At 60.8% G+C, this 27078-nt stretch overlaps 1 protein-coding gene across 2 annotated transcripts in view; it reads right to left on the reverse strand.

Annotated features, from left to right (window-relative positions):
• The window catches only part of TAFA5 (TAFA chemokine like family member 5), a 176032-nt gene that overhangs the window by 55853 nt on the left and 93101 nt on the right, over positions 1–27078 (reverse strand). For both annotated transcript variants that reach the window (XM_070370069.1, XM_070370070.1), the window contains exon 2: positions 11800–11949. In XM_070370069.1, the coding sequence (XP_070226170.1) occupies positions 11800–11949 (150 nt within the window). The remainder of the gene's footprint in view (positions 1–11799; positions 11950–27078) is intronic.

Below are 27078 nucleotides of genomic sequence, written 5' to 3' on the forward strand. Positions count from 1 at the left end.
ATTGGAGCGGGTTTTCATTTCCTTCTCCAGGCGATCTTCCCGACCCAGGGACTGAATCCAAGTCTCCTGTATTGACAAGCAGATTCTTAACCACCAAGTCGCCTGAGAAGCCCGCTGCAGTATCCGTGTCACGTCTTTTTCTCACACTTCTGCTCTCAGGGTAAACCCAGCTTCATGGAGCAAGTCAAGAAATGTTTCCTCTTGTATTTTTGTTGGAAGAGTTTGAGAGGAATTGACATTAATTTTTGTCTAAATTAGGTAGAATTCAGCAGGGGAACCATCTGATCCTGGGCTTTTCTTGCTGAGACACTGTTAGATGATTACCTCATTATCTTGACTTCTCATGGGTCTACACAGACTTTCCATTTCCTCTTGAGTCAGCTTTTGTCTTTCCAGGAAGGTTTCCATTTCATCCGAGCTTCCTAATGTGTCGGCAGCCAGCTGTTAAGTTGTTTCTCATTTTGGAATTTAAGCCTTTTTCTCTCTCTGATCAGACTAGTTAAAAATAAAATTTTGATAGTTTTGTTGATCTTTCAAATAATTAACTTTGGTTTAGCTGATGTCCACTGGTTTTTTCTATTCTGTTTCATTTGTTTCCATTCTAATTTTTATTACTTTCTTCCTTCTACTTGATTTGGGTTTAGATTGTTCTTTTTTTATAGTCTTAAGGTGAATATCTTTCTTTGGTATCTCTCTTTTTAGTATCATTTATGTACAGGTAAATTTATGTAGCGGGTGGCTGCGACGGTGCACAGAGTACAGCCAAGAGGAGCTACCCCACATCCGAGGTCAGGGGCAGCAGCCGAGAGTGCCAGGCTGTGATGGCACAGGAACGGCCGAGAGGAGCTACCCCACGACCGAGGTCAGGGGCAGCGGCCGAGAGGAGCTACCCCACATCCGAGGTCAGGGGCGGCAGCCGAGAGGAGCTACCCCGCGTCTGAGGTCAGGGGCGGCAGCTGGGAGGAGCTACCCCACACCCAAGGCCAGGGCAGCGGCCTGAAGGAGCTACCCCCTGCCCGAGGCCAGGGGTGGCGGCCGGGAGGAGCAACTGCACGTCCAAGGAGCCGTGGCTGCACGGGCGCAGGAGAGCCTAGAGGAGCTATTCCACGTTCAAGGTAAGGTGGGGCGCGGTGAGGAGATACCCCAGGTCCAAGGTAAAAGAAACCCAAGTAAGATGGTAGGTGAGGCAAGAGGGCATCAGAGGGCAGAAACAATGAAACCATAATCACAGAAAACTAGTCAATCTAATCACACTAGGACCACAGTCTTGTTTAACTCAATGAAACTAAGCCATGCCCTGTGCAGCCACCCAAGATGGGAGGGTCATGGTGGAGAGATCTGACAGAATGTGGTCCACTGGAGAAGGGACTGGCAAACCACTTTAGTATTCTTGCCTTGAGAACCCCATGAACAGTATGAAAGGGAAAAATGATAGGATACTGAAAGAGAAACTCCCCAGGTCAGTAGGTCCCCAAGATGCTACTGGAGATGAGTGGAGAAATAACTCCAGAAAGAATGAAGGGATGGAACCAAAGCAAAAACAATACCCAGCTGTGGATGTGACTGGTGATAGAAGCAAGGTCCGATGCTGTAAAGAGCAATATTGCGTAGGAACCTGGAATGTCAGGTCCATGAATCAAGGCAGATTGGAAGTGGTCAAACAAGAGATGGCAAGAGTGAACGTCGACATTCTAGGAATCAGAGAACTAAAATGGACTGGAATGGGGGAATTTAACTCAGATGACCATTGTATCTACTACTGTGGGCAGGAATCCCTCAGAAGAAATGGAGTAGCCATCATGGTCAACAAAAGAGTCTGAAATGCAGTACTTGGATGCAATCTCAGAAATGACAGAATGATCTCTGTTCATTTCCAAGGCAAACCATTCAATGTCACAGTAATCCAAGTCTATGCCCCGACCAGTAACGCTGAAGAAGCTGAAGCTGAATGGTTCTATGAAGACCTACAAGACCTTTTAGAACTAACACCCAAAAAAGATGTCCTTTCCATTATAGGGGACTGGAATGCAAAAGTAGGAAGTCAAGAAACACCTGGAGTAACAGGCAAATTTGGCCTTGGAATATGGAATGAAACAGGGCAAAGACTAATAGAGTTTTGCCAAGAAAATGCACTGGTCATAGCAAACACCCTCTTCCAACAACACAAGAGAAGACTCTACACATGGACATCACCAGATGGTCAACACCGAAATCAGATTGATTATATTCTTTGCAGCCAAAGATGGAGAAGCTCTATACAGTCAGCAAAAACAAGACTGGGAGCTGACTGTGGCTCAGATCATGAGCTCCTTATTGCCAAATTCAGACTTAAATTGAAGAAAGTAGGGAAAACCACTAGACCATTCAGGTATGACCTAAATCAAATCCCTTATGATTATACAGTGTTAGTGAGAAATATATTTAAGGGCCTAGATCTGATAGATAGAGTGCCTGATGAACTATGGACGGAGGTTCGTGACATTGTGCAGGAGACAGGGATCAAGACCATCCTCATGGAAAAGAAATGCAAAAAAGCAAAATGGTTGTCTGGGGAGGCCTTACACATAGCTATGAAAAGAAGAGAAGCGAAAAGCAAAGAAGAAAAGGAAAGATATAAACATATGAATGCAGAGTTCCAAAGAATAGCAAGAAGAGATAAGAAAGCCTTCTTCCGCGATCAACGCAAAGAAATAGAGGAAAACAACAGAATGGGAAAGACTAGGGATCTCTTCAAGAAAATCAGAGATACCAAAGGAACATTTCATGCAAAAATGGGCTCGATAAAGGACAGAAATGGTATGGACCTAACAGAAGCAGAAGATATTAAGAAGAGGTGGCAGGAATACACAGAAGAACTGTACAAAAAAGATCTTCATGACCCAGATAACCACAATGGTGTGATCACTGACCTAGAGCCAGACATCCAGGAATGTGAAGTCAAGTGGGCCTTAGAAAGCATCACTATGAACAAAGCTAGTGGAGGCGATGGAATTCCAGTGGAGCTATTTCAAGTCCTGAAATATGATGCTGTGAAAGTGCTGCACTCAATATGCCAGCAAATTTGGAGAACTCAGCAGTGGCCACAGGACTGGAAAAGGTCAGTTTTCATTCCAATCCCAAAGAAAGGCAATGCCAAAGAATGCTCAAACTACCGCACAATTGCACTCATCTCACACGCTAGTAAAGTAATGCTCAAAATTCTCCAAGCCAGGCTTCAGCAATACGTGAACTGTGAACTTGCAGATGTTCAAGCTGGTTTTAGAAAAGGCAGAGGAACCAGAGATCGAATTGCCAACATCCACTGGGTCATGGAAAAAGCAAGAGAGTTCCAGAAACATCTATTTCTGCTTTATTGACTATGCCAAAGCCTTTGACTGTGTGGATCCCAATATACTGTGGAAAATTCTGAAAGAGATGGGAATACCAGACCACCTGACCTGCCTCTTGAGAAACCTATATGCAGGTCAGGAAGCAACAGTTAGAACTGGACATGGAACAACAGACTGGTTCCAAATAGGAAAAGGAGTATGTCAAGGCTGTATATTGTCACCCTGCTTATTTAACTTATATGCAGAGTACATCATGAGAAATGCTGGACTGGAAGAAACACAAGCTGGAATCAAGATTGCCGGGAGAAATATCAATAACCTTAGATATGCAGATGACACTACCCTTATGGCAGAAAGTGAAGAGGAACCAAAGAGTCTCTTGATGAAAGTGAAAGTGGAGAGTGAAAAAGTTGGCTTAAAGCTCAACATTCAGAAAACGAAGATCATGGCATCTGGTCCCATCACTTCATGGGAAATAGATGGGGAAACAGTGGAAACAGTGTCAGACTTCATTTTTTTGGGCTCCAAAATCACTGCAGATGGTGACTGCAGCCATGAAATTAAAAGACGCTAACTCCTTGGAAGAAAAGTTATGACCAACCTAGATAGCAAATTGAAAAGCAGAGACATTACTTTGCCAACAAAGGTCCATCTAGTCAAGGCTATGGTTTTTCCAGTGGTCATGTATGGATGTGAGAGTTGGACTATGAAGAAAGCTGAGCACCGAAGAATTGATGCTTTGAACTGTGGTGTTGGAGAAGACTCTTGAGAGTCCCTTGGACTGCAAGGAGATCCAGCCAGTCCATTCTGATGGAGATCAGTCCAGGCATTTCTTTGGAAGGACTGATGTTGAAGCTGAAACTCCAGTACTTTGGCCACCTCATGTGAAGAGTTGACTCATTAGAAAAGACTCTGATGCTGGGAGGGATTGGGGGCAGGAGGAGAAGGGGATGACAGAGGATGAGATGGCTGGATGGCATCACTGACTCGATGGACGTGAGTCTGAGTGAACTCGGGAGATGGTGATGGACAGGGAGGCCTGGTGTGCTGCGGTTCATGGGGTTGCAGAGTCGGACACGACTGATCGACTGAACTGAGCGAAATTTAAGTAACTTATTTGTGATCATGGCTGGCAGGGCAGTCAGCTCACAGCACTTCTGAACGTGTAGCACACGGCCCTCACGGGTCGATGCCAGCCTGCCGGGTGCAGTGCGGGGTGGGGCTGCAGGCGCCAGAGGGCAGGTGAGCCAGGTGAGGAAGCGCAGGGCTGGGCCTTCGCTCACCTCTGCTGTCCATCTGCCCACAGCTCAGAGAGCTGAGCCAGCCAGCTGGAGGCCGCACAGCAGCACAGAACACACATGCAGGGTTTTAAACGCACACCAGAACTCACTTATCTCAGTATTATAAGACCTGACTGCTTTTCCCTAAACTGGGGCCTGCTGTCCGCTCTGCATGTCCCCTTCAGAGAGAGCGGGTCGGGGGTCTGCACAGGGATGGACATGGATGTGGGGTGGCCACTCATGGACGCCTCCTGTTACAGGACCTCCGAGTCTAGCACAGCCAGGGCCATGGAGCGTGGCCGCCTCCCTGGATCACAGGGCCCAGCTCCTCCAGGAAGCCTTCCTGGATATGCCCTGCCACATCTGCCCAGTTCAGCCTCCGTAAGGTTTGTGCTGCCGCGTGATGCCCCCTCCTCTCATCTCTCGCCTCCGCCTCTGGGCCCCACCCAAGTGCTCCTGCACTGACGCCGGGGAGAAGTGAGGTGATCCAGAGGGCTGGGTGCTGAAACGCCAAGGCTCCGGCCTCCTGGGTACGGGCCTCCCGCTGGGCCTCTGGGTCCTCCTTGAGGCGGCCCTAGCCCCAGTCCCAGCTGTGTCCTGGGGATTCCCAGCCATTCCCAGCTTCTCTGTCCTTCTCAGCTCCCGATCTTCTTCACCAGCATCTAAGTGACCTCACATTTGCTTCCCTTTTGCTCTGAGTATCTCAGCCCCGTCACGGGCTGCGATCGGGGCTGCTGACCACAGTGCTCTTGACACAGTGGGCCAGTGTGGCAGGGAGGGCCCCCCAGGGTCCGCTGGACCTAACAGAGCACGCCGGGACTTGAAGGCTCTCTGCAAGTCTGTTTCCCAGCTACGTGCTTTTTACCACATCCTGCAAGACAGATGCCGGGCCCTGCCTTCAGTCTAAGGAACCGTGGTGTACACTCGCCTCCCCTGTCAGAGCTTCTCCGACCTGAGCTCCAACCCAGCCGGGCTGCAGCACAGCCCTCGTCCTCACTGCGACCCTCACCTGTCGGGGGTCGGTGGTGCCAGTCCCGCACTGTGGTGCAAGTCTGCCAGGCACCCCCTCCCAGCTCACCCTCCTCATCTACTCTGTTCGCGTGTGGCGGGGGGTTCACACACCTCAGAAGCGCACACCGCCAGTGGCTTCAGTGTGCGCAGAGCCGTGTGTCCCTGTCAGTTTTAACCTTAGTGGTTCAGACAGGAAAGAATCTGTCTGCAATCCAGGTTCGATCCCTGGGTTGAAGATCCCCTGCAGAAGAGAACGGCAATGTACCCCAGTATTCTTGCCTGGAGAATTCCAGGGGACAGGACGTCATGGACTCCACAGGGTAGCAAAGAGTCGGACACGACTGAGCGACTAACACTTTCTCTTTCACCCCCCCAACCCCCCAGAAGAAACCCCGTCCCCTCACCCGTCACTCCCCAGCCCCCCGCACCCACGGACCAGCCCCTTGTGTCTCCGAATCTGCCTGTTCTGGAAACTCCGCGTACGTGGAGTCACACACCACGTGCCCTTGGGGTCTGGCCTCCTCACAGAGCAGCACGCTTTCCAGGTTGGTCCACGCCGAGCCGGTGTCACATCTCGTTCTCTTCTCTGGCTCAGTAATGTCCATTTGTGGGCACACCGTTCAGCTGACCCGTTTTTCTAGTAACGGGCTGCTTCCGCCTTTTGTCCGCATGGCGAAGGCTGCTGCGAGTGAGTGTGGACAAATTTTTGAGTCGCCAGCCACAAACTGACGCTTGTCATCTGCCTCTACAAGGATTAAATCGTGAGCTGCTGCAGCCGCTGACCTTCAACAACTCCCAGAAGGAGCTCAGGGTGGAGATCAGTAACGGGGTGCTCTGTGTCCTGGGAAAAAACTGGCAGAACAGGTCTTCAGATAGTTAGGTATTTTCAGGAGGTTTTATGAGCCTAATTCTTGCATCTCCTTGTATCTAGAAAAGCACTATAATCTTTCCAGGTGATGCCCACTCTTCATGACCAGCAGAAACCTCCTGTAAAAGATATGTGCTTGATCAAATGTACTCCACTTTCACCAAAATCGCACAAATACTGACCTTCTTCCCCTCTACCTCTTGGAGCGAACGGTCTCTAGAAGCTGACTGAGGGGCCGTCTCCTAGGCTGCGGCCCTCATTTTGCCCCAAATAAAACTCAACTCACACCCGTCACGGTGTGCGCCTTCTGCAGCCGACACAGTGGGTATGTGGTTTCATTCCTCCTGGAGAAAGAGCTGGGATTCCCCTGAGAGTCGGGCTGTCAGCTCACAGGACTGCTCTTGTTTAATCAAGACCATTCTTCCAAAGCAGCTGCTTCCCGTCACCTCCCGGCACTGGTGTATGAGGCTCTGATTGCCCACATCCTTGGCAACACTTGCGATCATCTGAGGCCCGACTGCAGCCACGCTGTGGGGTGTGCGGGCTGTCTTACTGTGCACTTGATGTGCAGGTTCCTGCTGACTCACAGTGGCTGGCGTCTTTTCAGGGGCTTATTAGCTATTCACGTCCATCTTCTTTGAAGAAGTGTCTACTTGGATCCTTTGACAATTTTAAAAAAATTGTGTTAACTGTCTTCTTAGTTTTGAGTGGTAGGAGTTCTTTATGTGTTCTGGATAAAAGTCCCTTATCAGATCCACAATTTGCAAATGTTTGCTCCGTTCTGTGGGCTGTCTTTTCACTTCCTCAATGGTGTCCTCTGAAGCCCCAGAGCTTCTCCTTTGGACGAGGTCTCATCTAACGGCTCTTCCGCTTGCTGCTTGCGCTCTGGTGTCGCACGTAAGGACCTTTTGCGAAACCCAAGGTCACAAAGAGTCCGCTCAGTGTCCCGCTACAAGTTCTGCCGTCTTCGCCCTTGAACACCAAGCACTTTGATCCACCTTGAGGCCGTCTGCATGCGTGGCGTGGGGCGGGCATCTGACTTCACTCTTCTGCACGTGGAGATCCAGATGTCCCAGTGCCGCCCGTTGAAAAGACTTCTCTTTCCCCATTGAGTGGTCTTGGTGCCCGTGTTGAAAATCAGCTGGAGTGCCGGGAGGGTTCATTTCTGGACCCTCAGCTCCTTGCATGTGCCCGTGAGGAGCCTCCTGGGGCTCCATCTTGGAGCCTCTTCTGGGTCTTCACTTGATCCCGAACCACAGCAGCTGTCTGTGCCCAGGCCCCTCCCAAGCCCACCTCACTGCTCCATGCTTCCTGTGCAGAGCCCCTCAAGGCCACGTCTGGGACCCTCGTGCTTTTAAACTGCTGGAAAGGGTGCCAATGGGCACAGGTGGTTGCCGAGGCTGGTACAGCCACCAAGTGCGGGCCTTGGAGCCCACCCACCTTCCCACTCTAAGGAGGTGTGATGCTCTACCCCGACCCACAGGGGCAGAGGCAGGCAGAGCAGGTGAGCGGGCACAAGGCCTGGGGCCCCGGCTCTCCAGCCCACGCCCTGGGCCCTGCCTCCCGGGCCCCCTGGAAAGGAAAGGCGCACGATGTGGCCTGGCCCTAACGTTGAGGCACATGACTTGGAGGCGTCCGTCCCCTGCTCAGGGCGTGGTGCCTGGCGGACAGGCGGGCTCCCGGCAGGGGTGGTGGGCAGCAGCATTGGCCAACGGGACCCTCCCCACGCTGCGCCAGCCCCGGCTGCGACCTCCTGCCCAGGGCCGCGGTGGACCTTACAACAGACCTGCCCACTGCCGCCCACAAGGCTCCGGGGTCCCCCTGGGCCTGGCTGAGACTCTTAGCCTCACTTCCCCGATGGCTGAGGCAGTGCTGCTTCTGAAAGCACCTCCGCTCTCCCCACTGCACGCCCGGCCCAGGCACCACGCTGCTTCCTCTGCTTTGATTCCTTTCAGAAGAGTTTTAGGAGAATTCAGCCGGTAGGGGAGGACCTCTCTTTATGAGGAAAGAGGCCAGTTCAGGGAGGTGGGCTGCTCGTGGATGGACAGCCTGCTGTGTGCTGGGCGGGGTGCGGCTTGGGGACCCGGCCTCGGTGCTCCCAGGGTGCTTCGGGGCATCAGGACCACCAGGGAACCTGCTGGGGGGCGGGGTCTCCAGAGCCTCAGAGCCCCCGGGAGCAGCAGGACGCAGAGCCCACCAGAGTGGGGGTCGCCACTCTGTATCCGGGCAGGGACGGTGGGTTTGTTTGCATGAGAACCTCTTTCCCCGACGGTCCCGTGAGTGGGAGCAAGCCTGGCCAGGTGCCCTGGGTCACCTGCATGCAAGGTGGCAGGGGAGGGGGCGGTGGTTTCAGTTTGTTGGGAAACACTTCAGGTTCTGAGACACGGCCGGGAGCTGCTGTCTAACCACCAGCACCCCCCGCCGCCTCCTTTCACAGAGATGCTCTCCTGGTGAGCTCCTATCCATCCTTCAGTACCCTCTCAAATGGCCCCTTGGAGATGCAGCTTTGCCAAGGTCACAGGCAGGAAGAGAAGGCTGTACTCTGGGGTCCCACAGCCTGGACCCCAGTCCCCAGCAGCGCAGGTACTAGGTCCTGGACACCCTAAGAGTCAATCTCCATTCCAGCTCGCCTCCCTCCAGGAGCAAGCACCTTCTCTGATTCAGTGAGTGTGTGAATGAATGAATGATGCTGATAAATAAGTGAGCGGAGGTAGCTGGGCTCTGGTACTTTAAGGCCCCATGTTTGCTGAACATGGTGGGTGGGGTCAGCACAAGCCCTTCCTCCCAGTTTAAGCCCTGCTCACACCAAACTCCAATCCCACCCACCCCCAACACACACACGCAGAGTGAGTTTCCTCTTCACCGAGACAATCCACAGGTGAGGAAACTTATCATGCACACGAGCAAGCAAACAGAAAAGCAAAAATTAAATTAGACGGCAGCATGGAAATGCCCACTGTGCAAAAAAATGCCAACTAACTGGTTTGCGTGGCCTCCCCTGCAAACGGCTGGGTTTAATTTGGGTCTCTGGGACCTGGCTCCTGAGGTGTGGGGAGCTCGCCGGAGAGGGGTGAGGACGAGGTTTCGGATGAGCAGACCCAGATTCAATTAGTGATCAGTTCTGACCCGACTCCCCGCTAGGCGCGCAGAACTAATGAGCAGAGGGGAGGGACGCGGGGCCGTGAGCTCCTGCCAGGCCTGCGCCACCCCGTCCCTCCCTCCCAGCCAGGAAGAATCCATCAACGCCAGCCAGAAGGCACTCGAACGCGCGCTGGCCAGCTGGAGTTACAGGAGCTGCAGACACATGTGATGCGGGGACTCAGCCCACCTCGCTGGGGTCACGATGACCCACCCGGGGCCCGAGGGGCTGACCAGGCCCAGGGTCAGCGCGGCAGCCTTGCGGAAGCCAGGCGTGTCCTCCTGGAGGAGCCCTGGTGATTGTTTCTGAGAAGGGTCCCAAAGGCAAGGATGCGAGCACCACGCACGAACACCCGGCTGCTCAGTCACAGCCCATCCACGGGACGCTGATGGGTAGATGCTCAACAAAGACCAGGCTTCTTAGAGACAAAACCAGCTCCAGACCCTCAAAGGGTGCTGGCAGCCCCGGCAGCACCCTCCACTCGCTCCAGCCCCTGATGGCACGTCCTGACCCTCCAGGCGCCCCCAACATGCCCAGGGAGCCCTTCTGGACAAATGGCCGTGGCCACGGGCCTGAGGGAAGCAGGGTGGGTCCTGGGGCTGGGGGTGGTCCCAGAGCCCTGTGTGCCCTCAGGGAGCTTCTGGACACCCCAGGCTCTGCGGGTGAGGCCCCTGCAGCCAAAGGTGCCCAGGGCACCGGGGCCTGGACCAGTGAGCCCTCACCCAGGGTTTCCCTGTTCTGCTGGAGGCCCGGTGGGGCCACAGCTCCAGACTCCAGGCCCCGAGCAGAGTCACCACCCGGCCAGGTCCCCGACAGTCCTTGGAGAGGCTGCTGCTGACGTGGCGGGTTCCTGAGTAGGCCCGTCCCTGGCGTGGGGCTCACGGCCCTGCTGATCCCTTCCTTGGGGGCCTTTCTCGCTGTGGGGGCCGCCCTGGGACCCGCCAGCTCCTCAGAGAGCCCCCTCCACCACTGGGATGACGCGTCCCCATTCCCGCGGCAGGCCTGCCCTCACTGCTGATGAATCTCTGGCCTCGGTGCCCAGAGCTCGCCCGTGTCTGCACGCCTGCCACCTCTCCGTCATCTTTACCACCATCCCCTGCAGGCACGGTGGGCCTCCCCACGCCCCAGGTCAGAGCAGAGGAGGGCTCCGGGCAGAGGCAGGAGACTCAACCAGGGGCCTCCCTGCGCCCCAGGTCAGAGCAGGGGGCTGGCGGGGCACCACTCCGGGCTGGGGCAGCAGACTGAACCAGAGGCCTGGGACCCCAGAGCCCACACAGAGGCCCTAGGGGAGCAAGGGCTCAGTTGGAAGAGCCCAGGTCCCAGTCCAGCTCCGGGTGACCCGCGTGACCCTGCCGCCCTGCAGGATGGACCGGCTGATACCTCGGAGCCAGCCTCGTGGACTGCTGTGACCACGTCTCCCCCAGTCCCCTGCAGAACCAAGGACCCCACATCCCGCGTGGGGCCACCCACCCAAGGAACCTGGACCAACGCAGCAGGCCCTAGGAGCCCCCAGCCCACCCAGAAGAGGGGGTCTGCCCTGCCAGAGCCACGGGGTGGGCAGGGCACCTGGCTCCCACGCCCACTGCGGCCTGTGCCCTCCCAGCTCGCCCGCCACCCTGCCCCCGGCTGGTATCCCCACCACGTCGGCCTCGGATGCCCAGGCCTCCTGCTGGGCCCCCCGGGTCAGTGCCCTGCACCCCACACGGTGCCCTCGGCATCCCCTGCACCAGGAGCTGCGACCCACGGCAGTGCCTGATGGAAGGTGAGGGGCTCCTCTCTCTGTGAAGACCGAGGATGGTCCCCAAGGCAAGGACGCTAACAGGACACGTCTCGTCCCCCAGATGGCTCAACCTCTGGGGAACTGCCAGCCTACCTCCGGAGCGCATCGGCTGTTCCGGGAGCCTGGGGAACCTGCCACCTGCCAGGCCTGAGGGCAACAGCCTCACGGGCATTCGGGCCCCTCATCCTATGGCAACACCTCGGACCACTCGGCCCATAGCAACCTGACCGGCCAAGGAACGCCCTCAGGCCATGTGGGGACCACGGTGCCCCAAGCCCCACTCCTGCAGGCAGCCCAAGGCGCCTGCTGGAGGTTCCGTCCAGCGAGCAGGGGGCCCGGGAGGAACGTCCTGGATGGCCGGGGGCTGGCGCCAGGGGGCCCTGGGCTCTTACCGTCCACGCAGGCGGGCCGGGCTCGGGTGGTGCCCGCGATCTGCCCCTTTCTGCAGGCACAGCGGGCGGTCTGCCGGGCTATTGTCCTCCGCGGCTGGCTGCTGTCGCGGTCCAGCGTCACAATCTCACAGGTGCCAGCCGCCAGCTGACCTGCAAGAGAGGCACAGGCAGGCTGAGCGGACGAGCCCCGGGGACCAGCCCACGCGGTGCCCGCCCCACGGAGCCCGCCCCATGGAGAGTAACCAGCTCAGCGTGGGGATGGAGGCTGCTCCCTGAGGGACGTCTGAACTGCTGCCAGCGACGCTGTGAGCCCGGCCCTGTGAATGCCGACATGCGCACAGGGGGCCCCGGTGTCCTAACCGTTCACGCGGCGGGGCGCCGGAAGCCCTGCCCTCGCGACAGGACATTACCTGTGGCCAGTCTCAGTCTTGGCCAGAAAGGAAGGAGGGAAGGGACTGACCCCCAGTCCCGAGTTAGGAGTGGGGCTGCGCAAAGCTCGGCGATGGGGTCCAGGCTGACCTGGAGCGGGGGACCAGCCCAGACCCTGTCCAGGATCTCTGGGGGCTGCGCCGGCCGCCACTCCGTCAGGGAGAGCGGGCCACACATGCTAACCTCCAGGCCAGGCTGCCCAGGGTGTCCTCTCCGCCCCTGCTGGGCACACACCTATTCACGTGTGTGCCCGTGAACTGCACACACACACACAGTTACACACAAGGTGCAAACACACGCACTCCACACGCCTGGCGCCTGCACACGGAGGACAGCTTACATGGATACAGGACTGAGGTGTGAACACGCCAGGGCCGAGAGGCACACAGACCCTGAGCCCCACAGACGCGAACGTGCGCGCACACACACACCCGCCAGGGAGAGCAGGCATCGCTCTGAGGAGCCGGCGTGGCCAGTGTCCAGCCGCAGGGCCCGCCCCCCGTAAACCACGACGCTCTGGGCGGTCACACTGGACGGGACGGCCCAGCTGCTAGCCCCACGGAGGCCGCACCCCAGGCACCGCAGAGCTCCTGGTGGCCCCTCCCCACCGTGGGCCAGATCCTGCCCCGCGACGTGGCCATGGCCTCCACCAGGGCGTCCACTCACTCTCTGCCTCACTCATTCCCTCAGCAAATAATAAGCACCTACTGTATGCCGCCTCCTGCGTGGCCCTGGGACCACCGTGGGAGAAAGCGGGCGGGACGCGGCCCCGAGGGGCCCTCCCAGCTTGGGGACACGGCCTCCTACAGATCCCAGTCCGCCCCATGAGCTCGGCAGGGAGACACGTCGGGGAGCACGCCGCAGCTCACAAGGGAACCGTGGGGAGGTGACACCCTGGAGAGGGGCCCCACCTGCAGGGGCGGCGGGGGGGTGGCAGAGTCCACCCTGCGGGGACCAGCTGGCGGCCTCCAGCCCCGGGGGCCCTGTGGATGCACTGCGTCACATCTGGTCCCCTCTCCAGGCAGCCCACTGCACTGACCCATCCTGCCTTTTTGTCCCTGAGGTCACCTCCAGGTCCCCAGCCAGCCTGGGGCCGGATCCCAGGCAGCACCACACGAGCTGGCAGGACAGAGTGCCCGGAGCAGCCACCAGCTGCCAGGGCCGCCCTGACCGGGCGAAGCTGCACCTGGGTGAGACCTCACCCAGGAGGCCCAGCGGTGTCTGCGTCGCCTGGCCCTGGGCGTGAAGGGGGCTGCGTGCAGTGACCCCAAGCCAGCCACCCGGGGCTCGTGGTGGGCAGCTCATGGGGCCACACAGGCACAGGAGGAGGGACGCGGGGCCCTGGGCACCTCCCCCCTGACTGTTGGGACCCCCCCTTCCTGAGCAGAGCCCCTTCCCAGGCCGACACCGCACAGCCCCGAGGCTGAGGCTGCGGCGGCAGGTTTAACGTGCTCGAGCCAATTACCTACAAAATTATAGACAACACCAGGACTGGGGTGAAACTAGACAGACAGACGTGTACGTCAGTCGGTAGACGCACGGAGGCAGCAGGGATGCATCCCGGGAGGACGAGGAGGCTGCGTCTGGTGACAGGCGGGGCACAGCCTGCAGAATGCAGGTTCGCGGGCTGGCCCCGAATAGCCCTGTGCGGTCGGCCGCAGCACGGGCTCTGTCCAGCTGTTATTTAAGCTCCGTGGGGCTGCTCCACTGTCCCCAGTCCTCACTGCGGCCCACTGGGGCCCCGGGCACCTCTGGCTGATGTCAGCGGCCGGCAGAGCCCCGCATGTCCTGGGGTCCTGAGCCCTAGTCGCTAACTAACAGAGCAACCACCCGACCAGCCACGCACTTGCCACCCAAGCCGTGACCTGACCAGGGTCTGGCCTCGGCAGCCCAGCGTGGGAAACCCCTGCCCTGGGCACCTCACGCTTCTGGGGCTTGGACCCTCACTGCCAGGGGGAGGCTGGACAAGACCACCGGCGGGGTGTGGAGAGGGTTTCCACGTCCGTGTGCCCTGCCCCAGGTGGCCATCAACCTGACCATCACCCCCCCAACTTGGTGCCATGACCTTGGACCACAGCCCACGGGGCTGGGGGAGGGGAGGCCAAGGCCGTCAGTGGCCCCACCCCAACTCCTCCGCACAGGCACCCACGCAGAGATGAGGCTGAGAGCAGGGCCACGGGCAGCGGTCCGTGTCCGGGGCCTTAAAGAGCCGTCGGAGGCTGGGGGCCAACCCCCCGGAGATCTCACCGGCATCCTGGGGCTGCACGTCTGAAACCGCAGCATCGGCAGCGCGGCCCTGGCGGGGGACCACGCTGCTCCCTGGGGCCCGGGGGCCGTCCTTGCCTCGCAGCCGCGCAGGCCCCACGTCTGCCCCCAATGTCGTGAGGCCTCCCCGCGTCCTGCTCTACTCACGAGGTCACTGGGCATTTGATGAGGGTTCACTTAACAAGGTCAGGACTTCCCTGGTGGCTCTGACGGTAAAGCGTCCGCCTGTGATGAGGGAGACCTGGGTTCAATCTCTGGGTCGGGAAGATCTCCTGGAGAAGGAAATGGCAACCCACTCCAGTACTCTTGCCTGGGAAATCCCATGGATGAAGGAGCCTAGTAGGCTACAATCCATGGGGTCGCAAAGAATCGGACATGACTGAGCAACTTCACTATCACTAACAACCTTATCTTAGCTTGACCACAGATGCAAAGACCTTATTCCTAAATGCGGCCACCTTCGCAGGGATCAGGGCCATCTGAATGTGTTTTCAGAGACGCCATCAACATACAAAACCAAGGGAACTCGCCTGAGTGTAGAAACGCCCGAGGGGAACGGGCTGGCCTGGGATCCGTGAGCACACACTCCTGAACACAGGGCTGGTTTATTGATTTATTCCCAGTGCACCCCAGGCACACACCCTCCGGCCGTCTGTACCAGCTCTCTCTGCTGCCCTGCAAGCTCCCCCGGGGTCTCCAGCCCTTATTTTTCACCACTGGATTTCATATTTGGGGTTGGCTGTCTGCAGACTCGGATTCCATCCGCTGGCCTTCACCCCAGGGCTTTCGTGTGGGCCTCACCCTGCACTAAGAACATCTTCCCTGCTGCGCTGGGTCTCAGATCTCGTCCCTTACCGACCCCTGGAGAACCTCACGGAAAAATGCTCAAAGCCTGCCGCCTCGCCCCTGGCTCCACTGCCCCCGATGACACGGGCGGGCAGCACGCACTGAGAGGCCAGGACTCCTGGAAGCAAGCGGCCCACGTGAAGGGCGAGGGGGCAGGGACTCGGTGGGCCAGGACCAGCACACGGGCCCGGCACAGAGGCTCCGAGAGACCTGAGGCGCTTGCAAGAAGCGGCTCCGAGACCCCGGGCCACTGTTCCTGCACCCCCCACCCCCAGCCCAGCGAGGACCCGAGGCCCTCTGGGGCTCAGGGATGAGAGTGCCTGCGTGTACACACGCGTGTGCCCAGGGGTGCAAGGGGTGACAGGCTGCTTCTGTGAAGACGGAAAGAAACAAGAGGCTTTGCTGAGAGCCAGGCAGCAGCACAGTCTTTAACAAAGACCAGATGCCAGAAGGAAATGCAAGGAAAGGGTGCTTATCCCCCAGGGACGGGCTGCCTTCCTGCAGCGCCTCCCTGGGCCCCTGGACGGCGGCCACAGTCAGAGTGCATGTGGGGGGTTGTGCAAACCCTCAGTTCTGCGGCCTGGCTTTGTCCCACACTCGTGGGGACCTCATTCCAGGAAAAGAGCTGGCCACCCTACCCTGGACACTGTCGCCTCTGCCTGCAACTGGGGGTCCCCTGGGACAGTCTGCTTGGGATGGGGGAGCGGGAGGCACCCCAGGAGAGGCCAGGTCACTTCTCAGCCCCATCGTGGCCACCAACATGGGAGGCAGCCTTGCCCAGCCTTGGGTGCAGACGCTCCGTGAGCCACAGGGCGAGGGTCTGTGCAGGGGCCTGGTCCCCACTGCAGGGACAGAGACAGAGGATGAACCACAGCCACCGGGCATGGAGGCTGAGCCCGAGGAGGGAGCCCTGCCCGGGAGGGGCCCACCCTGCAGTGCTCACGGCCCTGTGGCCAAGTGATCCAGGCAGCTGAACGTGCCCCCAGGACCGGGGGCTGGGAACGCCCACGGGGCCCCGGGGGCCAGGAGCCCAGCACTGCCCCTGCTAGACTCGCTGCGCCCTCGCGGTGCTGGGCTGGACGGGCAAGAGCTGCGCCCAGCCCTCGATGATGCCGCTGGACGCTGTGTGCCGTTCTCTTCCCTGTCTGCACCAAGAGCTCACAGACGTCACTCTCACGTCCACGGGACCCTGACTGGGTGCCTGGGGCTCGGGGAAGGGACGCTGGGGAACATTTCTGTGGACCATGCCCCCACCCTCGGGGCCTCCTGGTCCCCGGGATCCTGCAGGCTGTGGACAGTCGCTGTCTTCTGCGCATTCAGGGGCATAGCCTCTGCTATGTTCTGGCCGAGTGAGTCAACTTGGCCAGGTTTCGTTTAGTCCCTGAGCCAGAGCAGGCAGGATGGCTGGACACCAGCCCCTCGATGTCCCCAGGATGGTCCCCAAACCAAGGCAGCCACCACCTAGACCCCAAGCCCAGCCACTGGACGGGTAGAGAGGTCCAAAGGGACGTGATGCGAAACTGCAGGTCAGGGGTCACTTCTCAGGGCCGGGAGCGCTGTGCATCCTGGTGGAGGTTTCGGGGGCGGGGCGGTCCACGTGGAGAGGGCAGCCAAGGCCGGCCTGAGGGGCGAGGGCTCCATGGTGACTCGGCTGGCCCGGGTCCTCCCTGCAGCACCTGCCCGCCCGCCCGCCCCCAGAGCCCACGCCAGCCCCTCTGTCCAGGCTGCACCGACATCCATCTGGGAGAGTGTCTGGCAGGACAGATTACAGGACAAAGGTTCAGGCCGCCTTGACGGGCACTCGGAGCCTTGAGAGATCACGGACGTCAGCCCGTGCCTGCATGAGGACGAAACCAGGGCGGACAAGGCGGCCAGCGGGGCCGGAGCTGACCACCAGCTGGGTCAGCACTCGGCACGCACGTGGCGAGGAAGACCAGGGCCTGGACAGGTCCCCGACAGGAGGGAAGACCTGGGTGATGAGGCAGCTCCGCTCTTGGAGAGGGTCCGGGCGTGCCTGGGCGCTGGCTGTGGGGCCGGCCTAACCTCTCCATTTACAGGAACGGGCCTGGGAACTCCAGACCCTGACCCCGCTGGTGTGGGGTCCCAGAGGAGAGGGGGCCATGCCAGGGGTCAGCGATCAGATCCCAGCCTGCAGAGGAGAGGCTACCAGCCACCCGCAACGGCCCAGAAACACAGCAGACAAAGTGCCAGTTGGGCGGGTGCGATACACTGCCGCTCAGCGCCAACTTGACCTTTCACCTCTGACCCTCCGTCCCACTGCTGGCCTCAGAGGCAGAGTCCGACGGTCCTGGCTACGTTGGGCGGTCAGTGCCCCTGCCCTGTCCTGCCCCGGTGACCCTGCCTGATGCTGCTCCACTGGGGACCCGTCAGGAAGGGCAGGGGTAATCGGGGGACAGGCCACGCTGAGGGGGAGACAAGCCTCAGGGCTCGGAGCACAACACCCGCCTTCTCCCAGCTTAAAGACGAGCCTTTGAACGAGCTCACCCTGCCCTGTGGGTCAGCCCTTGACTGCTCCCGTCAGCACACCAGGGAAGGATCATCATGGCTTTCTCAGCAAAGCCTCCGATCGTATGCAAGCCCCAGGGGCCTGCTAACGTGTCCCAGCTGGTTCCCCGGTCGCCGCCCCTCCAGTCCATGGCTACATCCTCCCCTCCTGCGCAGAACCCGGATGGGCTGGGACGAGAAGGGCAGGTGGTGGCCCTTCCCGTGGCCGGTGCGCCTTCTGGAACCTTCTGTGTGAGGAGCCCCCTGCGTGCCTCCCGGCCTGTCCTGCAGCCTCCAGACACGGGAAGGGCTCCGGGGGAGCAGGGGGAGGGAGGAGAGGGTCCCCTCACGGCTGCCAGCTCTGGGAGTGGCCTTGGCTTACAGATGCCCGCCCAGCAGGCCCTCCTGCGATGCTCGCCCGGTGCCCCGAGGGCCCGGCCTTTTCATCGGCAGGAGAGCAGGTGCAGGAGGGACCTGTAATACGAAGGGAAGATGGCGGGCTGCGACCCCAGCAGTGAAGCGGGTTTCCAGAGACTGTACCTTGAATCCCCCCAACGGTGCCACAGCGGCCCCCGCGGTCAGTGTCCCCCCCGCCCCGCCCCGCCGGCCGAGCCCCGGCGGCCCCCGCGGTCAGTCAGCGTCCCCCCCGCCCGCCCCGCCGGCCGAGCCCCCGCCCCCCGCGTGCAGGCTCACCCAGGCTCGCAGAGGAGCCGCAGGGGCGCTGCGTGACCCGAGCTCTCAGAAACCACCGCGGGCCGTCGGGGACCGCCCCTGCAGTCTCCGTCGCGGCCGGCCGGCCACCTCCAGAGCAGAGGGCAGCGCCCGGAGGAGGGACGCGTGTCCTTGGGATGTGAGATCGCAGGGCCGCGGGACAGAAACACAGGAGCCGATGGAGGCCCCCGAGATGCTCCTGCAGCCGCCACGTGGAGCGACGGATGCCTCCCCAAGGAGCAGCTGTGGGTTCCCGGTTCTGGGCCCTCAGTCGGGCAGGGGAGGGTCATCAGAGGCAGCCCAGGCTGGGCCTGCAGAGGGCAGATGGCTTTAAGGTCGGCTGTGGGCGTGTGGGTCTCTGCTCCGCCCTGGAGAATGCTGGGTGGGGACCAGGCCCCCCAGGACTCACAGGCCCAGCACTGGCCCCTCCCTGCCTGCACCGCCGGCCTTCCCAGGCCCCTGGCCTGCCCTCCCTGCCGTCAGAGCCCTGCTCCCCTCAGCTAGGCCCCTACCCCTAAGGTCCACACGGGGCCTGGCCCACTCACAACCACAGGTCCCCATGGAAAGGACACTTGTGGGCATGCACCCGGTCACCCCACCTTCCAGCCTTCCCCCTCTAGCTGGGGGGGGGACGAAGGCGATCATGGAGAACACTGGTGGCCACACAGCCCGCTCCCCGTATCAGGACAGACTCCACAAGGGGGTGGGCGAGGCCTGCAGGTCAGAGCTGGACACGCCCCCCCAGGCGCCCGTGACCTCTCCACGGGAGGGGCCATCTGAGCCCCGACTCCAGCGGCCTGGTCTCACCCCAGGGGCTCAGGGCACGTCCGGTGGGTGCTGTCCTCTCTCCTGGCCTACACGCTGAGGAGGGCAGACGCTACCTCTCCACCCCACACTCCCTGGTGAGCCCGCAGGGCCCACCCAGGGTCACAGCCTTGTCGGTCGGAGCAGACTTCTTGGGGAAAAGCAATGAGGGTGGGCACAGGCCGTCGGCAGCCGTGGGCCTCCTCGCTAAGGTCACAGCTGCCTGACGGGTTCCAGGGCCACAGACAGCAAGACCCAGGGTTACAAACAACCCCATGTAGCCGGGAGAAACACGGCCCCAGAGAGGCCCACGCCGTAAACCCTGGAGCCTCACACAGGCGAGCATCGCCTTAACTGGTGGAGATGTGAGTGAAGGTCCTGAGTGTGGCCATAACACTGGGACCCGTGGCATCACAGCGTCCCTCTAAGGGGGCAGAGGGAGCCTGACCGCAGAGAGGGGAGGTCAGGTGATGCTGGGCTCGGGGGCTGGAGGAAGGAAGAGGCCATGAGCCACAAAATTAGGGAAACACAAGGGACAGATGCCCTCCTGGAGCCTCTGGGGGGACCCAGCCCTGCCTGAACCTTGACTTTGGCTCAGTGCGACCCATGTCCACTTGCGACCTGCAGGAGCGCAAAAGAGTGTGGTGTGTTCCAGCTGCAGCCCCGGCAAGCAGGCCCTGGGACTGATGACCGGGGACCCTGAGGCTGGGCCCGGTAGGCAAGGCTGGTCGGCGGAGGGGAAGGGCCTCCAGAGACAGAGCCTGTGGCGAGTGGGCCAGTCAGTGTAGCCCACATGGTCCCCAGTCCGGGTTTTGCTGGGGGTGTCAGAGGCAGAGGAGCCCCATGTCTGGGTCCTGGAGAGCTCCCTCCCCAGCTCGGAGACAGTTCCGGGCCAGCTCCTTCTTGGAAATGCGGGGAGAGGGTGTGGCCAGCCTCGCCCACAAGGCCGGGTGTTGAGACGGAGCTGGTCAGCTGGGCGAGGTCCCTGCCAGGAGCCCAGGTGGCCTGGCAGAGGGGCCAGCACCCCAGAAGTCTCCCTGGCAGGTCTCGGCCACAGCAACGGGGCTCAGTGGACCTTCAGAAGTGGCTGAGGCTCCGAGGAGCCGGTGAGGCAGCAGAGTGGGGTGGCCAGGGCCTGACCCTCCCAGATGTCCCCTAAGGCGGGCACAAGACCCCTCTGTATTCTAAGCACGGCCCCGGCTGGAGACTCTGCAGGCCTCCTGTCTGCCCCGCCCTCCCCTAGCTTGCGGGATCTACCTCACTTCTCTGGGTGTAGCCTTCCCCCCGGCAGGGCGGGACAGTCCAGGGTCCGGTCCACAGCTCCCTGGGCTGGTCCTCGGCCTGGCTGCCTGGTTTCAGGCAGAGAAGCGGGGAGCGAAAGCCTACTCCCCGGCGGACTGCACTTTCTGCTGCCCCCCCACCCCCCCGCCCCGCCAAGCACCGCCTGCCTTCAAGGACAGCGAAGGCGACCGCCCACCGCCCCGAAATGCCCGTTACAAAGCGCCCGGCTGGTCCAGCTGGCTCCCGGTCAATTATCCCCGCGAACGTGTCTGCTAATGAGGCGAGCGCGGCTGGCGGGTCCCTGCGGCCCCGGGGGCCCGGCCCGAGCTGGACCGGAACGCTGTTGGCACAGCATCGTAAACATGGGGCAATTACGCCGCGGTTTACGACTTCACAAAGGTCGATAAAAGGCACGGAGCATCACTCTGCATCGGAGCAGCCGGAGCCAGAGACGTCAGAGAACAGGGCAGACTCCTGCCTCGGGGCCCCACCCCCCAGGTCTTGCCCACACACCCCCCACGGTGCCCTGCACCGGTCAGAGCCAAGCCTGGAGTCGCCATGAACCGCGGCCTTCCCTGCAGCCAGGAGCCCAGCACCGTCTTGCCAGCGGGGCCCCAGAGAATCGGGCATCTGCTGTGTCAGCAGCACAGGGAAGACCTTGCCCGGGCCTCTGGGCTCCAGCCCCGTCCCCACCCAAGTGCCCTGGGGCCCTCTCCTCGGGCAGGGTTTGGCCTCTCCTGGCCCCACGCCCTGCACCACAGACAGGACACCCTGGGGCTCCAAGGCACCTGGAGCCCAGTGGAGTCATGGGGTCACGCTGGGCGATTCCCTGGATGGGGCTGGGCATCCAGCGGGGCCACCCAGACCATCGCCGGTGAGAAAGGGGCCCTGCGAGAGGTCCCCCTGCCCCACATGTCCAAGACCCTGCCGCCCCCGCCCTTGCTCCTGGGATGCAGCGTTGCTGTTTGCAGTGACCGTCTCCGCCGTGACCAGGGGTGCTTCCGGCAGGCGATGGGAGGAGTGGCTACTTGGGCCACGAGGTCCCCGTAGGGCGGTCTGCCCCTCCCATCCTGATCCAGAGCCTCTCCCCTAGGTCCTGGCCTCCAAGCGGACCGGCTCAGCCCGTAGGCCAGGCAGAGCCAAACTCCTTTTCCAAGAAGAGGAAATAGGGAAACAGGGGCCCAGCCGCTCCCAGAGGCTGGCCTCAGCAGCCTATAGACATGCCCCTGCTGTGGAGTGAGGCCCCTTCAAAGTCTCAGCTATTGGAGAAGAGTCTACAGGGTTCTGATGGATCCGGATGCTCAGCCACCCCCAGCCGCCTCCAGAATCAGGGTCTCCAGGGTGGCTCCAGCCACATCCATGTTTCAGGTCAGAGGTCGGAGCCTCTGCAGCACCTGCCCGGCAGGCCCCACAAAGACAGGAGAATCTGAGGACCCGGATTTTTGCTGTGGCCTGGGGTGCTCAGCAGCTGTCACAGCACGGCCTCCAGCCCGGCAGCCCAGGGACAGACCCCAGGAAGCCCATCTTCCCCGCCTGTGCCCTGGCATCCAGTGGCCTTCGACCTGTGCGTGCTCCCAGGTCCCCACCCGCCACACAGGCCTTGCCACGGGGTGCTGCTGTGCCCGCCTGCCAGGCCAGGGCCGCTCACTGCTGTCGGCACTGAGCAGGCACTGTCCACGGGCATGGACGGAGGGATGGATGGATGGGTGGATGAGCAGATGGACTGATGAGTGGATGGATGATGGATTGATGGACAGATGGGTGGATGGGTGGACGAATGGATGGGTGGACAGACGGATGGGTGGGTGGGTGGATGATGAATTGATGGACAGATGGATGGACATATTGATGAAAGGGTAGATGGATGGTTGAGGGGATGGATGATAGATGGATGGACAGATGGATCGGTGGATGGATGGATGGATGAGTGTCTGGATGGACAGATGGATGGATAAGTGCATGGCTGATGGACAGACAGATGGGTTGATGAGTGGATGGATGGACAGAGGGAGGGAAGAAGGGGAAACAGCTGACCATGAGGTTCTCGAGGGTCCATTCTCTCTGACCAGGGCCTCAAGGCTGGAACAGTGTGGGGCTCCCAAGAACAGGCGCTGGATAAATAACCTGGCAGGACCAAGATCCAAACCCCACGGGCTGCTGTCTGGAGCCCCTGGCTCCCCTGTAAAGACACCCACACGAAGGGCTGACAATGCTAGCCGACCAACACAGGCAGCCACGGCCTTTGCGACTCGCACTTGGGGGCTGGATTCAGCTGTCCTCTGCAAGAAGAGCAGAGCCAAGTCAGGAGCCGAGGAGGCGGCCACAGCGGGTCCACTGTGGAGAAAGGTCAGAGGCGCCACCAAGCTACGCGCACTGGCCATGCACGGCGGTGAGGGTGGCACTCCCGGGCAGCAGCGGGAGGCAAGGGGCCCTGCAGCAGGGCGGCACTTCAGAAAGGCAAGGGTGGGAGTCCGCGGCAGGGTCTGGAAGGCTGGTCCGGACCCATCAGACAGCTCCGTCTGCAGCCTGGGCTCCGGGCTCGGCTGAGGCGTCTGCTCTTAGGGGGCCTGAGCCATCAGTCACCAGACAGGATCCAGCCTCTGGCGCTGGCGCAGGCAGAGAGCAAGAGGATGAAGCGTCCTGGGGCAGCGGCGCTGGGGTCAGAGACGGGGAGGGGGCCTGTCTCTGCCCGTCCTCCAGCCTAGCCGCCCCGAGCCCAGGCTCACTTTGCTTTCTTTTCTTTCTTCCTTTCCTGTTGGATTTGACACAGGGGTTTCAATAAAAGCCTGCAGCGCTGAGCCCCACAAACACCCAGGCTGCAGTGCTCAGGGCCTGGGGCTTGGACACGGATGACTCAGAGACATGGGAAGTGGGATCTGACTTCAAGGAAGAGGGCTCTGCTGGACAGTGTGCGGCCAGGCCGGCGCTAAGGCTGTGTCTCCGTCCTGATGCTGCCCCTCAAGTGGACGCTGGGGCTGCCCATCCCTGTGTGAGCGCCTGCCTAGGTGACCAGGCCTGGGACTCGGGGCTCCAGCTGTGTCCTGCATCCCTGGGTGCACCTAACCAGCAACGGCACCTCCAACACGGGACCTAGGTTTCCCAGGGCGCATGCCAGGGCTGGGTCGAGGAGGGGCCGTGGACCCGAGAGTCCTGGCTCTGACCAAGGCTGGGTCGAGGAGGGGCTGTGGACCCGAGAGTCCTGGCTCTGACCAGGGCTGGCTCGAGGAGGGGCCGTGGACTCCTCTGGCCAGGAGTGAGGACGCTGAGGCTGGAGGCAGGTCGCTGCCTCGGGAAGTCCCAGCTCACTTGCTCATCCTTCATCCATCTCTGCTTTGTTCTGCAAAGATCAGCAGAGCAGCTCAACTGGACAACTCCAAGCCCACCACCCTCGTGGGCAGGGGCAGGACAGGGGGCAGGATGGATGTGAAGGAGCCTCGCAAGCAAAGGGGCTGGAGCACCCACCTCACCAACAAGGATCCCCCAATGGCCGCAGAGACCACGCAGCCCAGCTCTGCACACTGCCATGAACCCGAGTGGCCAGATTGCCAACGATGAACATTAAGCCGGCCGATCAATTACTCATCACGGAGCAGAGCCGTCCAGGGTATCTTTATGAGCAAGTAAATCCTGAGCTTGTTCCAATAAAGTATTTACGAGGACTCTTGCTTCTAAAGTGCACGATGGCCTTTTCTAATTCAATTGGCGCGGCAAGAGTAAATATGAAGACGTGAGTTCAGGAACACCGACATGGAGCGCCCCAGGTGGGCACGGTGCCCACCGCAGCACTCACTGCAGGCCTGGGCAGTGGGCACCGGGGAAGGCCGCTGTGCCCACACGGACGGGGCAGCCCCGAGGCCGGCAGACAAGCCCGCTCCCCTCTGAGCCCCTCATCAGAAACGCCGGGGCTCCCTCTGCCACGGACGCTTTCACACAGCCTGGACGTTAAGCGTGAGACCAGACTCCTTGGGTTTGAAACCTGGTGCTGCCTCAGTTTCCCTACCTGAGAAATGGGCACAAACAGCACCCCCAGGAGGAGGTGCTCACTCACTAAGTGCTCCCCCCAGAGGCGGGGCTAGGACCTGGCCCTCCCACTGGGCCCACGTGTCCCCAGGTGTGGGGTCGATCAAGTCTCGGTGCTCACGGCTCACCAGCCAGCCAGACACGCAGCACACACGCCCAGCAGGGAATGGGGCCCAGGCCGATGATGCCTCCCGCCTTGGGGGGGGGGCCCTGAGTGCTAGTCTCCCCTCTGAGCAGGTGATGATCTGCAGGGGCCATCGTGTTCCAAGCGCTGCCCCCAGCAGCTCTCACGGTCACTCGGCCTAAGGGGCAATGGCCGGGGCTGGAGCTGAGGGTGGGGGTGTGCGGGGACCCAGATCAGCTGTGTATGAACCTCCTGTGGCTCCTGAAACAGACGGTGCCACCGCCAGGGGGGCCTCCAGCAACACAGAGGACAGCCCCCAGCTTCTGGAGGCTCCTGGGCCCCTCCCCACAGAGACCGGACCCCTGCCTCCATCGTCCCAGTCACACGTCCTGCTCCGTGACCTTCCTGCCTCCCTGTTATAAGGAACTGCGGGGAGGACCTGGGCTGGAGCAGTTGGCTGATGGCCCGGGGAGGGCACGGGTCAGGGCAGGCCTGAGCGGTCCTGGTTCCGGTCCCCCCACCAGCCCCCACAGCTACAGTCGGCCATGACCTTGGATGTCAGACGGAGGACGCGTGTGCCTGCTTTACAGAATGATCCCACTCTGCCTGCCCGGGACGCCCCGAACCCAGCCTCCAAGGCAGGTGAATGCACTGGGACCGTCCTTCTGGCAGCAAATGGCCCTTCCCACACTCGAGTCATCGAAGCCTTGGCTCTGGGGTCCGAAGGGCTTTTCTATAACGAGGAGATGGCACATGTCCTGACTCTGCAGCCGCGGACGCCCGGGTGCTGCTCAGTGCAGACTGAAGGGCTGAGGTGGCCCCAGAAAAATCACAGACGGGCCTGGGGTGCCCGCCCCACCCGTCCCCAGAGCTTTATTTACAGCCGCTGCAACTTGAATCTCATCAAAGTGTTAGCTGCTCAGTCGTGTCCGACTCTTTGTGAGCCCGTGGACAGTAGCTCGCCAGGCTCTTCTACCCAAGGGATTCTCCAGGCAAGAACACTGGAGTGGGTTGCCTTTTGCTTCTCCAGGGGATCTTCCTGATCCAGGAATTCAACCTGGGTCTCTTGCACTGCGGGTGGATTCTTTACCATCTGAGCCTCCTTCATTAGATGTTCTTGTTAAGTTCTTCAAACATTTCAAGGTGTAAACAACAATTCTCATCTGAGGAGCCTTGTAGGCAGGGTCTGCCCTCGTGGCCTCGCCCACATTTCTTGGGGGGCGGGTGGGGGCCTGCGGCCTCAGCTCTCCTTCCGCGATGCTGTTGCCCCCACCGCCCGTCAAACCGACACCCCTCAGTGGAGCAGGCTTTATGAAGGCGCTTCTGCACTCCTGGTGGTGGGCTTATTTTTCCAGTGACTGCACCTGAAGTCTCCGTGCGGGGCTCACACGTGTCACCGACAAGTGCCCCTCCCTCCTGGACCCCTGAGGACGCCTCCGTGGCCTTTTCTGCAGGACTGCGGGGTGGGGGTCCTTCAGGTTCAGTGGGGCTACCCGCCCCCAGCAGATATCCAGGGCCCACCTGTTTGGAAGTGACGCCGTCCTGATGTCAACCAGACCCTCTGCCTCAGCGCCTCACTGCGCTGGCCTACCGGGATCTCTGCCCCTCCTCCTGAGTCAGCCTGGATGTCACCTCCACCAGGAACCCCCCACTCCAGCCCCAGACCCAGATCAGCTGCTAGTGCCTGAGTTCCTACGTCAACGACCTGTGAAAGTGGACGTGCCAACCCCTGCCTCCTGCCAGAGAGGGTCTCGGGGGAGGAGGCACCCGCCACTGGACCTACAACAGCTCACACCCAGAGCCTGAGAAGAGGCCTTGGGCTTTTGTGGGAGAGACTGTGCTCTGATGGGACAGAGAAGTGACCACTGCAGCGGCGGGCTGCTCTGGGTGGCCTCCGGGGGCACCTGGGCTGCTGGGCCATGGTGGCGGGGCTGCCAGGGTGTGGGCACCCAGTCCTGCCCCTGCGGGCACGGCAGCCGCTCAAGGGTTGGGGGTATGGGGTGGAGTGGGGTGAGGTAGGGGGCCAGCTCTTGTGCTCACTGAGAGCCGAGAGAGGATGCAGATCCATGTTCCCTGGACCCAGCGGGACCTCCGCGTCCAGCCCGGAAATGCCCCCACCTGGGCCACCCTTCCTGGAGCCTCTGGGCATGCGGGGATGTGTGGGAGGGGCTAAGTATCCACTCCCAGGCCATGGCCTCTGCTCAGGAGCCGCCTGCAGCCCTGCACCCTCTGCTGCTCCTCGCTCCGTAAGTGCTGCTTCCAGAGGGGCCCAACCCCAGGGAGCAGGGGCCGAC

Source organism: Bos mutus, chromosome 5, assembly GCF_027580195.1.
Source record: "Bos mutus isolate GX-2022 chromosome 5, NWIPB_WYAK_1.1, whole genome shotgun sequence".
Lineage (NCBI taxonomy): Eukaryota > Metazoa > Chordata > Mammalia > Artiodactyla > Bovidae > Bos > Bos mutus.